General features: G+C 40.5%; 1 protein-coding gene across 18 annotated transcripts in view; it reads left to right on the forward strand.

The window, feature by feature from the left end:
- Positions 1 to 14,139, forward strand: part of SDCCAG8 (SHH signaling and ciliogenesis regulator SDCCAG8) — a 246,791-nt gene that overhangs the window by 71,555 nt on the left and 161,097 nt on the right. For 17 of the 18 annotated variants that reach the window (XR_006705982.1, XR_006705983.1, XM_045453149.1 and 14 more), the window contains 3 exons: positions 2,247 to 2,399; positions 10,775 to 10,909; positions 13,809 to 13,925. Coding sequence is in view for 16 of the 18 variants with exons in the window: in XM_045453149.1 (XP_045309105.1) it covers positions 2,247 to 2,399; positions 10,775 to 10,909; positions 13,809 to 13,925 (405 nt within the window). In the remaining 2 variants the exon portion in view is untranslated. The remainder of the gene's footprint in view (positions 1 to 2,246; positions 2,400 to 10,774; positions 10,910 to 13,808; positions 13,926 to 14,139) is intronic. The other variant, XM_045453151.1, reaches the window with a different exon arrangement.

A 14,139-nucleotide genomic window follows, 5' to 3' on the forward strand; every position in this document is an offset into this window, starting at 1 on the left:
GAGGGAGCCCTGGAAGAAAACAGGGAAGCTTTAATGGAAAGAGTGTATAAATACTTGTTTAGTTCTCTGTGATCTATCTAGTGTGTGAGGTCCGTGGTAAGAGAGATACCTCTAGAAAGATTAGGGGCGCCTGGGTGGCGCAGTCGGTTAAGCGTCCGACTCCAGCCAGGTCATGATCTCGCGGTCCGTGAGTTCGAGCCCCGCGTCGGGCTCTGGGCTGATGGCTCAGAGCCTGGAGCCTGTTTCCGATTCTGTGTCTCCCTCTCTCTCTGCCCCTCCCCCGTTCATGCTCTGTCTCTCTCTGTCCCAAAAATAAATAAACGTTGAAAAAAAAAAAAAAAGAAAGATTAAATCACTTTTCTAAGTACAAGTGTTACTGATCCTTAATTTCTTCATTGTGACCAGGCATAGATATGAAAATCAAGACAAATAAAAGTATGCCTTCACACTTCCTCATCGTCACCTCTCCGCAGTGGCCAGTCCTAACCAGGAGAAGGCCATCCACAGAAACCGAGGCTCAGCATTGCTTTTAAGTGATTTACAACTTCTTGCTTTGGACTTTGTGTTTATAACGTCTTACCTCGGCTTAGGCCTCTTATCCTGTCAGGATCATTTACTGTTCCTTGTTCCCGAATGGACTGACTTCTTGGAAGTGATTCTTTGGTTGCTGTTCATGTTAACCTGATGTTTAGACCTTCAGCAGTCGTGTTCTGCTGTTCCTGTGCTTAATAATGTTGACTCCTGAGTTCTTGTTCGATGAAAAAGCTTTATATACAACAGTCATTGTATTCTTTCATGCCAGTTGTATTCTATCTGCAAAAGTTATGAACATTTTTATTAGGTTCATAGAAAATCTTTTTCACAACACCAATTGTGTTCTGAAGCACAGAAATCTCAAATTCATAATCTATCAAGCTCCAAGGGCTTAAATTATAGAAAAACTATGCTTTTTCACTTCTTTTAAAATCTAATGTAAAATTTTATTTTACAGGCAACCTCAACTAGAATTGGACTTGGGACCAAGTCCCTGGGAGAATCATTTTTCAGTTACTGTATATGCTTGTCAGTTAATCTGAGACAATTAAGTTTTACCCTCGTATTTTATAACTAGGAGTACAGCAACTTTCCAGAAGAGTTTGAAGGAAATTAGGATTTAATGCTTTCCAGATGAAGAGAAGAAAATTCACCTGTCATACCCTAGATTATTTATTGTTTATATTTATTGTAGCTTTCTCCAGAGGGAAGCAGAGCTACGCATAAAGCCTGTGGTGCTTACTGAGACAACAAATGTAACTCTATCCCACTTGTAACTTGATACATACTTACACAGTTTGTAGGTCATATGAGACTTGGGTTTCTTGGCTTCCCAATTTAGGGGAACGTAGCTGTTGAATGAGGTGGATATTGGATATTAGATAAGAGCCACTGGAATAAGACACCATAGAATGACTCAGATTTTCTGTCAAGCACCTTAGCTGTATAGGGGTTTTTTTTTAATTGGGATTTTGAAGCTAGTTTATTGTTGGGTGTTAGACATAAAGACACTGTGAATGTAGTCAAAAGGAAGTTAGAAAGTTTTTGCTTCTAGAAATCCAGAGTGGGAAATTGAGACTAAGAACAATTATGGACTCGTAAAATACCAGCAGTGAAAGATGGTACTTCTTAGTTCATAAAACTAGGTAGTAAATGCTCTTTTGAGTCTTTCCTTATCTAAACTTTTTATTATTACCTAATTTTTACGTTAGTTAATCAAGTTTCGGGAACCTCGATTATTTGATAATGTTAAAAATAGATGCCTGTATGTAATAACCAACTCATCTCATTTTCAGTTTTGATCTGTTTAACCAGGAGCAAATGAAAAATCAGTTAAACTAGAGACTCACATATTTCATTCAGTATAAACATGATATATAATTGAAATATAATATGAGAATGCTTGAGTTTTCTGATGCCCTTTTCCAAATTTGGACTCATCTGTGGCCTTCATCAGGGTCCATTAATCTGAATTCTTTTAGTTGCTTAGTTAATACAGCGTTAATTATGAAAATTGAAATACATGAATAAATGTACCATTTGAATAGTATTTTAGATCTGTAATTGGTATTGACAAACGAGTATAAAATTCTTCTAATGGGCTCTACAGCGAGTTGTGATGATTTTAAGTAAAATCAAGGCTTAATTATCTCATTTTCCCCTCACATTTTCCAAACTCTAAGACCCCATTTCCCTCCATCTTACTTTGGCAGGCTTTAATCCAATGTGAACAGTTGAAGAACGAACTGGAGAGGCAGAAAGAGCGACTTGAAAAAGAACTCGCATCGCAGCAAGAAAAAAGGGCCTTTGAGAAAGAGATGATGAAAAAGGACCTAACAAAAGAAAAGGAGGACCTGGGATCAAAGGTACCTGTGGATTCAGTTTGTTCCCTGCCCTGCAGCAGAAATGTTTGTGGTGATGTCACTGATGGTGCTGTAGGCTCCAATTGAGAAATTTTAAAAATCTTGTAAGTAGCCAATTGCTTATAATTTAGAGTTCAGAAACATTTTCCATTTTTCCAACGTATTTCTCGAGAAAAGGTATATTCTCGGACCTCTCCAAATAAAACAGTCAATTCGATTCCATGCTGTGAAATTGTAAAATTTGCTTTGATCCCTCCATTCTGTTTGAGTCCCTGTCTCCTGTTTCTCAGAGGAAAGGAGGTGCTCTGTGGATATACCCAGATTTTATTTCAACCTGGGTGAAGTCAAGGAGCAGTGACTCCCCCACTTTATCCCCCACTCTCAAATTAGACTTGCAGAAGATAAAACACGTAAGAAACCAAGTGGCCAAGGAAAAGTGATTATGTACACGGTACAAAGCAGGTACCTGATGAATAATGAACATAACCGGATGGATGAATAGAAGGGAGAAGTGAAGGGCCAAAAGAACAGCTGGCCTGAAATGGGCAGTGTTTCGGAAACAGTAAGAAACTGGAAGAGAGAGGGGCACCTGGTTAAGGGTCTGACTCCTGATTTTGGCACAGGTCATGATCTCATGGTTTGTGAGGTCGAGCCCCACGTCCGGCTCTGCACTGACAACGTGGAGCCTGCCTGGTATCCTCTCTCTCCCTCTTTTCTGCCCCTCTCCTGTTCACTCACTCTCTCTCTCAAAATACATAAATAAACTTAAAAAAAAAAAAAAAAAAACGAACTGGAATACAGAGATAAGTGAAACCTAGCTTTCAAGTTGCTATAACAGAGTAAAATTGAGCAAGATGTGGTCCATGAAATGACCAAAACAGCAGTTACATGTTGTTGTTGTGTTTACAGCAACTCACAGCTTGTACCCTGAATGCTGTGCTATAATATTCTAGTGTGTGATAATGACCTTATTCAGCACATGTCTCTCCTGAGTATCTGCTGTGTGCAAGGCAATGCAATCCTGAGGATGCGTAAAGAGAAAAATCACCAACTCTGTCCAGTGAATTTGAAGTCTTACGGGTGCCTGAGGCATTTACTGTAAACTCCCTTGTCTTATCCTTTAAAAAAGCAAAAGTGTGCCTATGGAAAGCCCACTATGTGTCAATCAAACTTTACCTTCTCCGGCCAGAATTGGCGATCTGAGCCTTGCGGATGGCACCAAGGTGTATCATGGCCTGAGTGTCCACGGTACTCTTGCTGCTTTCCAGCAGTCCTGCCATGCCCTCCTCTCTCCCATTCACTCAGCATGGGGCAACAGATAGTAACTGGAGGGCTTGGGGGTATGGGTGTCCCAGGACCAGTGCAGTGCTGCTTACAGAGGAGGGAAGAGGAAGACACTAAACACACACTTCCATAAATGAGTTTTTCATTACCACTGTGATAAAGGCAAAAAAGTACAGTATAGGGTACCGTGAGAAAATCTGACCTAGTCTAGGCAGCCATGGAAGACTTTCCTAAGAAAGAGATTTTCAAAATGAGACTCGACAGCGATGAGTAGTAGTCAGGTGAAGGGTCGAGGGGAAGAGTTTCAGACCCAGGGAAACAGCACTCCCCAGACTCTGAAGCTAGCAAGCATCATACTTTTTAGGAATTTAGAGGAGGCCCAGGTGACTGGGGCATAGGACGTGGGGACAGTAGTGGGACATGAGTTTGGAGCAGTATGCAGGGACCAAAGCAGGAATGACCTTAAAATCCATGTGAAAGATTTTAGGTTTTATCCCAAACCAAGTGGAAAACCATTGAACACCTTGAAATTGGGCAGCGTCATGCTGCCATTTCTATTTGAGAACTTCCATCTGTTGGTAAATTGGAAGAAGACTTGGAATAAATGCCTGGAGATCAGGTGGGAGGTAATTATCGTAGTCCCGGTGGAAATGATGGTATCTTGGGCCCATTTTCAAAGACTATTTTTTTTTTTTGTTTATTTATTTGGGGGGGGGGCAGGGGCAGAGAGAGAGAGAGAGAGAGAGAGGGAGGGAGGCACAGAATCTGAAGCAGGCTCCAGGTTCCAAGGTGTCAGCACAGAGCCCGATACGGGGCTCGAACTCACAGATTGCGAGATCATGACCTGAGCCGAAGTCAGACGCTCAACCGACTGAGCCACCTAGGCACCCCCAAAGACTCTTGTAAATCACTTTTATTCTCCTCAAATTCTCTACTATACCACACTCCCCTCATTCTCAGCAGAGTCTTACTTACCTAACAAAGAAAACTGAAGCCAGTGAGTGGTAACCACTTCAATATTTATCTTCCCCTCACTTGTGCCTTCAAGCACGATTTCACCAGCATCCCAACACAACATTGTCAGAATGGGAGAGGCCTTGCGCTCATTCTTTCCCCTTGCTCTCGGTCCCTTTCTCTCCCTCTACCTCAGGAGCTTCCTCCTTCTCAGGAAAGTCCCCTCGAGTTTCTCTCACCCATTGAAAGAAACAATCTTTCTTCTAATCCAATGGTTCTCAATCTTGGAGCCACAGAAGTTCCAAAATCTCATTGTCCAGTCTGCGTCCCAAACCAATATGTGAAAATAACCGTGGGTAGGATTCAGGAGACTGGATCCAGGTGACTCAGTGTGTATCCCAGGTTGGAAACCACCTCTCTAATTCCATGTGCCTCCTTACTCTTGCCCTTTATGGTCCAGTTTCTTGAGAGGTCTGTCTGTACATGCTGTCTTTATGCTCTCTCCTCTGATTACCTCTTCAGCCCCTGCATTTCAGCTTCTGTGCCCACAGCCAGTGGAATTACCATTGCTATGTCCTCCTTGTGCTATTTTTAGCGAATATTTGTTAGTTCTTATTCTCTTGATTTTTTTTATTTAAAAAATTTTTTTTTAATGTTTGTTTATTTTTGAGAGAGAGAGAGAGAGAGAGAGAGAGACCACAAGCAGGGGAAGGGCAGAGAGAGAGGGAGACACAGAAACTGAAGCAGGCTCCAGGCTCTGAGCCATCAGCACAGAGCCCGATGCAGGGCTCGAACTCATGAACTGTGACATCATGACCTGAGCTGAAGTTGGACGCACAACCGACTGAGCCACCCAGGTGCCCCAGTTCTTATTCTCTTTAAAAGATTCTCTTTCCGGGGCACCTGGGTGGCCCAGTTGGTTAAGCCTCTGACTACTGATCTCAGCTCAAGTCTTGATCTCAGAGTGGTGAGTTCAAGCCCCAAGTTGAGCTCTGTGCTGGGCATGAAGCTTACTTTTAGAAAATAAATAAATGAAAGGTTCTCTTTCCTTGATTTCTCTGGATTTCTTGATTTGGGAGGATGATAATGTGTGCCTTTCAGTTTGCTCAGAGTTTAAAGTGCCTTTGAGACAATGAAGGAAACGCATCCAGAAAGCAACTTGATGGAAAGTTCTAGAGTTTAGCAGAGAGTATTATATTCTGATGTCTTTGGCATTAGAGTGGCTCCCGGTTTCATGTATGTGACATCGATTCCTAGATCCTCAGCTCTCTAGTGATCTCCTAAACCAGCTTCTCTTGCCACGCTCCCTCTCCTACGGGAGATTGCCCAACTCTGCAATCTCGCTGGCATTTTTGTCTCCATCCTCTCCCTTACCCTACTCATCACGAAGTCACCAAATTCTAGAGATTCAGACACCTAGGAGTTTCCCATTGCCCTGTCTCCCTGCCATGCATATCGTCACCCCTGGATGACTTCTACAGCCCTGAGCACTCTCCTTGCTTCCCGTGTCACCCCGAAGCCACAGCCAGGATGGTCTTTCTAAAACGAACCAGGCAATATGTCAGTCTCTTGCTTTGACATCCTTTCCTGTCTCCCTGCCTCTCCTTGGATAAGATTTTGGATCCTTTAGCATCGCACACAGATTCTGCATTTCTCTGGCTGTCTTTGGTTTCCCAGCCTCATCTCCCTTCACCTTTTTCCTTGCATCACCACCATCCTGCTCTACTATTTTTCTTTCAGGTGTTTCCATGTGCTTTGCCCCTTGCTTAGAGGAATCTTCTGCTCTGTGTCCTTCCTAACTGATCCTTCAGAGTTCTTCTTGAGACCACCTACTTTCAGAGATGAATTCGGAGTCTCTCCTATGGTCTCCTGTGACTCCGTTAATTGCAAATTCTTGTTGAATTGTTTGTCTCCCCCAGTTTACCACGAGTCCCCTGAATGTGTGGTCGCTTCACATCGTCATTGCTTGGCACACCCCACTCACATAAAATGTGCTCCATGTGAATTTGTTGAATGAATGAGTGTAACACAGGGGAAGAAGAGAGGCCCTGTGCCATTGGAATCATGTGACTAAGAGGTTGTGAATTCAGAGGATCAGAACGGTCTGTGTCTGCCTGAGCTCATGGAAGATCTGGGGAGGAAGGTGGCATATGGACCTGTAAGTAGGATTCGGAAATACAGAGCATGAGGGAAGGGATGCTGGCTGGAACCAACAAGGATAAGGCGTGGAGGGAGGGGACTTTGTGAAGTGAGTGTTGTGCATGTGACAAAGAACAGGACCAATAGCAAAGACCAGCTATTATTCATGCCTGGGAGACTCCTAATTTTGGGGCTGTTCAGTGGAAACCTTTAGCCCTGCTGAGCGGTTCCACTTGAAAAAAATATGGTGGTGAGAATTCCTGATAAGGAAGGACAAAGGAAGGCCGAGAGTGCCAGGCAGCATTCCAGGTGCTCTTGTATAACACAGCCTCTTTCTTAACACTAATAATTATTCCAGGAGCAAAAGTGGCAACAAAAGTACAATGTATGGCTGAGACCCAGTCATGTGTCTTGCCCTCAGTGAGCCTTGGCTGGCATTTCATCTCGAGGTCCGGCCCTAAGTAAAGTGTCTGACTGAAGAGCTGAAAGTGCTTCTCACATTCTGGCAAGTGCTGTCACCAGGAAATGGCAGAAAGTGGCTTTGGAGTCAAAGGATTCAGAGTTGAATCCAGTTTGACCTTTGTGTGACCTTGAACAATTCTTTTAACCTCGCCAGATTTCAGAGGAGTAAATAATGGAGTTGATCTACTCAGGGAACTGATGGGCTTAAATAAGAATGTTTCGGAAGTACCTAATATACCTCGCTTAGAGCGGACATTTAATGGCTTTCAGCTTGAGGCTAGTATCATTCTTACTGCACAGAAAGAGGAGTAGGCTGAGAGGATGGAATTCTTGCACCTGCGTATTAGCAAAGCAGGCAGATTTGAATATAAAGCCTGGCTCTCCTTTTTATTCATTAGCTTGAATGCACGTAGGCAAATTTCTGAATTTTCAGAATCTCCTGGTTTTTTTTCAACTGAAAAATTAATCCCATATAATTCCTTCTCCAAGGGGATTAAAAGAGAGAACGTGTATCCCACTGCCTAGCACAGGAAGTGTATCCGAGACGGGAGACAGAACAGTTCATCCTAACGCTGGGAGAGCTCTGTAGTTTGTGCTAAAGAGCCCCCCCTCGCCGCCTCCCATTTCCTAGCAGTAAGGAAGGCTTGCAAGACTTTTAGGCTTTGCTTCTCTCTTTTTGTTCTTTTTTTCTTTTCTTTCTTCTTACTCATTCTCATTAAATTTCGTGTGTGTGGGAAGCTCTTGGAAAGCAGATGTCTTCTACCTAGACAGATTTCGAATCATTCCCCCATGAGCAGGACTTGCTGTGAGTTTGTTTGCTGTCTTCTGTTACGGTCCTTGGCTGCACTGAGCCCCTAGGTTTGTTAGTTCAGTGGGCCATTGATCATATTTATTGAGCGCCCCCTATGGTCTACCCATTTTTTTCAGTTGGTTCCCTTGATAATAGTCCATCACTAGAATTCTTAACTCTTGCACCCGTTGTATAGTGAGTACCACTTTCTACCGTGTTCAGTGCACTAGGGACCACCTTTGTATAGAGATTTCCATCAAGCTGTCCCAGCCTGGGTGTCCTTGTCTCTTGCTTGCCCCTGTCAAAGTTTAAAGGACTTGCCTGATGTCAACGCCCCGGACATCCAGCAGTGTTGCAGCTGTCCGTGTTACTTGTGTCTCCGCAACAGATGTGGATGGAGACGCTCCTGCGGTGTAATGTTGACTTCCAGATGGTGGGCGTGGGGAAAAAGGAGGTGTGACAACAGGAGCGGAGGCCTCAGGAAGTGGGTGACAGGAGGGAGCAGACAGGTAGTGGGCACAGGGAAGAAGTGATGGGTGGCAGAGGGAGGGAGTCAGATGGAAGGAATGTGATTTGTTACACGCTTATTATAGAAACTGACTCAGAATTTACAGTTAGCAGGTAAATGTCTGCATATTTACTGCAAAAACCACCAATGTTAGTATGTTTACCACAAGATACATCTTCACACAAATATGATTTTTAGTAGCTGGTAATTAAAGTTTGCTGCTGTGGTATGGTTCCAGAGAAGCTAGAATTACATTCATAATATGGATACTCATGAACCTGAATTTTCAAATTAAGGATATAAATTAATCTTGTTATTTGCTGCATTTAACTTCTTTTGAATTTCAATTTCAAGTTCAGATTATAATGTGAATTAGAATCATTTGTAGCTGGGTATTAGTAAAAGTAGCTTTATGTGCAAATTGGACTTTTAGCCAATCTTTCGACCATAAGAAGGACATGTAAACAAACCATAAGTCAAATACACAATTCCCCACAATCGCCAGAGAAGTTAATGAATGTATCTACCATTTAATTAGAAAATAGCTACCAGGGCTCATTATTTCATATGTGTCAACTTTAGTTCGTCATGTAATTCAAAGGCAATCTTGATCTGTGTCACAAAATCCGAGTTATTGATTTCAATTGTGAAAACTGAATTCACACCCATATCAGTGTGCAACGGTAGATTTAAAATGTTATTTCAATTTTGTTATGGGTTCTTGTTTACCAGATTAAAAACTGATAGATATCTCTGCGTGTTTCACTCTCGAGGAAGGTAGCGTTTCTTCTTCATGTCAAAGCTGCTAATACAAATAAGAAATTAAGAGTCTAGGAAATTTTGACTTACTGGAGCAGAGTAAAGTGTAACTGCAAACAAAAATAACTGTAAAATGGGTTAAATCTAAGACCTAGAAAGCATTTCTTACCCTGAGAAGAAAAACTAAGAGCCTGAGATCCGTAGAGTGGAGTGCTCCTCAGAAGAGCTGTTTGTTCCAGTGATCCATTCCTCAAACATTTGGTGAGGAATACGCCCTTGAGCGACTTGCAGTCTAACGTGGAAACAGACAACTAAACACAGTGAGATAAGTACATCGTTGGAAGAGTGCAGACCTTGCGGTGTGATGGAGATATATAGAAGCTGTTGTGGGAGCCATACACCGGAGTGAGAGTCGAGATATGAAACCACAGTACTGCAAGAGCAGCAAATCCGTGAGAGTGGATGTCAGCTGCAAACAGCAGACATGGCCCCCCCAGGACACAATAGCTGAATAGCAACCCTGAGTGCATCAAGGGCTCCTATTCTGTGCTGGGAACAAGGGGGTCAAAGAAACTTCCTGGAGGAGAGGGGATAATGGCTGAGAGGGGAAATAACAGGAGCGCTGGTGGTTTTGTGTAGCAAAGTGAAGTTCATAGAGCCTCCTCTGTTGGTGTTGGGGGGAAGGAGAGTAGGATCCATTGAATCTCAGTTGCTCTCTCTAAAGAGATCTGCCTCTCCAGCTCTCCCGACCAGTCCTTTTATCCTTCCATGTGAGAGAAGAGTTCAAGACTTCTCTGATGGCTTGACATCGCCCCTGAAATTTATTTGTATCAGCCTCTTCCACAACTTTTCACCTTAAAATTTCAACCCAAACTTTGATTTTATCATCTTGTTATGTATTTCCCCAAATGAGGGTAGAGACCCAGGAATAAATGGGAAGGAAGTACATATTTGAGTCATGGGGGACGGGTGAGTGGAGGAGGTGGAAAAATGGACATACCCGATCCACAGAGAAATGATCTAAGAGTGAACCCAGTGGCCACGTGAAGACTATTAATTCAAGATTTTTTTTTTTTTTTTACATAGTGTCTTATTAGTCTGAGGTGTACCATACAATGATTCAGCAGTTCTATACATTGCTCTGTGCTCATCAAGATAAGTGCACTCTTAATCCCCTTCACCTGTTTCACCCATCACCCCTCCCCCCCCATCTACCTCCTCTCTGGTAACCACCTGTTTGTTCTCTGTATTAAGGAGTCTGTGGGTTTTTTTGTCTCTTTTTCCCCTTTCTTTTGTTTCTTAAGTTCTACAAGTGAGTGAGATCATACGGTATTTGTCTTTCTCTGACTTACCATCTCTAGGTCCATTCACGTTGTTGCGCGTGGCAAGATCTCATTCTTTCTTATGGCTGGGTCATCAGTGTTCTCAATATTTATTTTGTCAAATGCCATTATCATTTAGGACTTTTATTTCCTCCTATAGATATTGTCCCTGTCTCAAAATATTGCCCAACTGGAGGTCCAGGTTGAAAAGGTTACAAGAGAGAAGATTTCAGCTATTAATCAACTAGAGGAAATTCAAAACCAGCTTGCTTCCAAGGAAATGGATGTCACAAAGGTACAAAGTGAGATTCTAGTTTATAATTTTTTCTAATGCACAAAACTCAGAAAGAAGCACGGAATAGAAAGGTTTTGTTATTTCAGACAGTAAAGGTCCACCTAATGGTCATTAAGCAAACATTTACTTATTACTGGCAGGCCCTTTGATGAGTACTGAAGATACAAAGATGAATTAGACACAAATAATGTCCTTGAAGAACTCAAAGTGGCTGAGACAGACTTGTCATTAAGCAAGTGTCACTACTTTAGTCATTGAATGTGTGATAATCCCAGCATCTCTAAATTAGACAGTTAGGAAAAATGTTTGCCAGAGATAGCATTGGTTTGGTCCCCACAAAAATAGTAAAAGACATACATATACATATATATATATATATATATATATATATATATATATATATACACACACACACACACAACACCAAGAGTGTGCTTAAAATAAAAAATTTTCTACCTCCCATTCCTTTTCATACCTGGTCTTCAATATCAAGGTTCTCACACTAAGTGTCTTATTTTATTGGTCCTTAAATTTATACTTCAAAACATCACAGTGTCTGCACTTCGGGCATCACAAACTTGTGAACCAAGAACTAAAATGTTTAATAGTCTCAACTGGCCACTGTAAGGTACATATTTATGAAACACGAGAAGTCCACGTAGATATCAGTAAGCAGTTGCCTTAAAACTAAGAAACTACGTGTGAGCACGCATGATGTAATAAATTAAATGGATATATTTTTTACCAGAATGTACACGGATAATTTTGTTTGCAATGTATACCCTTTTCATATCGCATTTTAGCTATCAACATATTTTCCTAAATGTTGACACATTTGTAATGCCAATGTTGCTTTATAATTTAGTAATTGCAATTGACTTTAATATATAGAAGAAACAAAGCCCATTTTTTTCTTTTTTTCCCCTGAATTTCTTTAATTCTCCATTTGCTTTCTAAAACTCAAGTTAGCCAATATAGAGGTTTAAAGCTGTCATATTTGCCAATATCATCAGCGTGTTTGTGTGGAGGCTAAGGGTAAATGTAAGGGAGCTGGGATAGAGGGGTGACAGTGGTTAATCCAGATTTAGGGAGAAAGCTGTGGTGAGTGTTCAGTCCATTGTAGGGAGAGAACTTTCTGTTGAAACATGTACAGTCGAGATGCCTCTTCTATCTTTAGAACTGTCCAGAAAAACACTCCAGCATCAGAAGGGTGCCTTGAGGTGGCTCCAACCCTGAGATGAAATCATTCTACTTCAGTTTAATTCGTTAGTTTATTTTAGATGAAATTCAAGTGTCATGGATAAACTTAGCAGATGCTAACGTGGAAGCAGTAAGGCAAGGGAACTTTAAAAATAAAATTAAGGGATAAAATAATTTTAAATAAAACTTAATGCCTAGGCATTTATTATTACACAATAATTATATGTTGGTATTAGGTTTGAAACACCATGGCTGTGTAATTATTATTTCCTGGCGTCAATTTGGTTTTTTTCATTTCATTCATGTATATACATCGAATAGGTTGGAATAGAGAAGAACCAAGAAGGAAAGGGAATTAGGGCCCCTCTAATTTTTTTCTGTCATTCTTCATTTTAAACTTTATTTAGCTTTAAAATTAATAACTTTTTATAAATTACTAGTGTTTTTGAAATGGGAGGGGTCAGCTCTGACACATTCAAGGCATTTGAATTTGAACTTCAAGTAGAATTTTTAGTAATTGTATTCTTTTCCTAGTATTTTGAGGGCCACTGGGGAGAAACTTACTGACTTTTTCCTCTGTCAGATTGGTTTATTTTTAAAAGTGTTTTTTTGTTTGTTTGTTTGAGCATAGGAGATAGATGGAGGTTTTATAAGATTCTAATACCTCAGTAATGATAAAACTAATTTCTAAAGTTCTGATTGTATTTTTGGATGAATACCAAAATTGAAAGGTTTCAAGCACCTATAACCATTGGATGATACATAATTTTTAAAAACTTGTATTTGTAAATCAGAGACTGAATTAACAGACGTGTGTGTTAATCTCTTACAGGTTCTCAGTTATCTCAAAGGCTCATAATTTCTTTAGATTTATCTGCTGAATTGCATTTACCAAATATATTTACCTGTGTGTAGAGCCCTTGTATAAAAAAAAATTTATACAAAAAAATTGTGTAAGGGATGATACACAACACTTTTGGGATGCTGTGTGTGTTCATTATTTAATGATATGTTAAAATCATTTCACTTAAATGTATATTTTCCTTTTATGTTGAATGCTACAGTTATAAATGCAGAGTGTGCATGGTTCCAGTCTATGACTCTTACGAGACAGTGTTTCTTAATTTAAGTGCATAGCACTGTGCATAAGATTGATGTTATCTAAGAGATTGTGGTGAATACTAGGGACCACTGTACATGTAAATACCGATCATATAGCCTATTAGCAGAGAGAAAAATTCCTTTATAAATTTCTTGAATAAAAGCCTAATTTATCAAATCTTTAAGGGAAACCTTTATTTTATAGAATGTCTGTTTAACTGTAATAATTTGAATGAGTATTGATATAGCTTAATATTTTAGTTAATGATTTCACCTAGTTAAGATTGAGGTGATAATGCATTTTGGATAATAGCATGCAATTGAAACGATTTTTCCCACAAAAAAATCTTGGGCACATTACTTAAGTTTCTCAATACATTTCTTTATCTGTAATCTGAAGTTGTTAAACTCAGTGGTACCTGATACTGCCTTCGCATCTTAACAGAATACATTGAATATTCTATACAGAAAATGCCATTCTTAGAAGAGTTCTATTGTATTTTATTTATATGACCTCTAGGGGGCACCAAAAGATCTAATTGCAGGCATTGCCTGGTAGATTCCAGCAGCTATTGATGTAGTTTTTACAATCTAACAGGTGTGTGGGGAAATGCGCTATCAGTTGAATAAAACCAAAATGGAGAAGGATGAGGCAGAGAAGGAGCACAGAGAGTACAGAGCAAAAACTAAAAGGGATCTTGAAATGAAAGATCAGGTAAGAGATGACAAGGGTAACTGCAGCAATTAAAGACCTAATTAAAGACGTAAGTTATTTATTTCTATTATATTGCTTCTAACTAATGGAACAATCCAGTTTATACTATTAAAAGAATTTCATTTCTAGTTGCCTAAAATTATCACCTTTCACATGAAATGGTGAGAATACAGCCGCATGCATATAAAATCCCAATCTGACAGGTCATAAATAA

The sequence above is a fragment of the Leopardus geoffroyi genome, chromosome C3, assembly GCF_018350155.1.
Source record: "Leopardus geoffroyi isolate Oge1 chromosome C3, O.geoffroyi_Oge1_pat1.0, whole genome shotgun sequence".
Classification (NCBI taxonomy): domain Eukaryota; kingdom Metazoa; phylum Chordata; class Mammalia; order Carnivora; family Felidae; genus Leopardus; species Leopardus geoffroyi.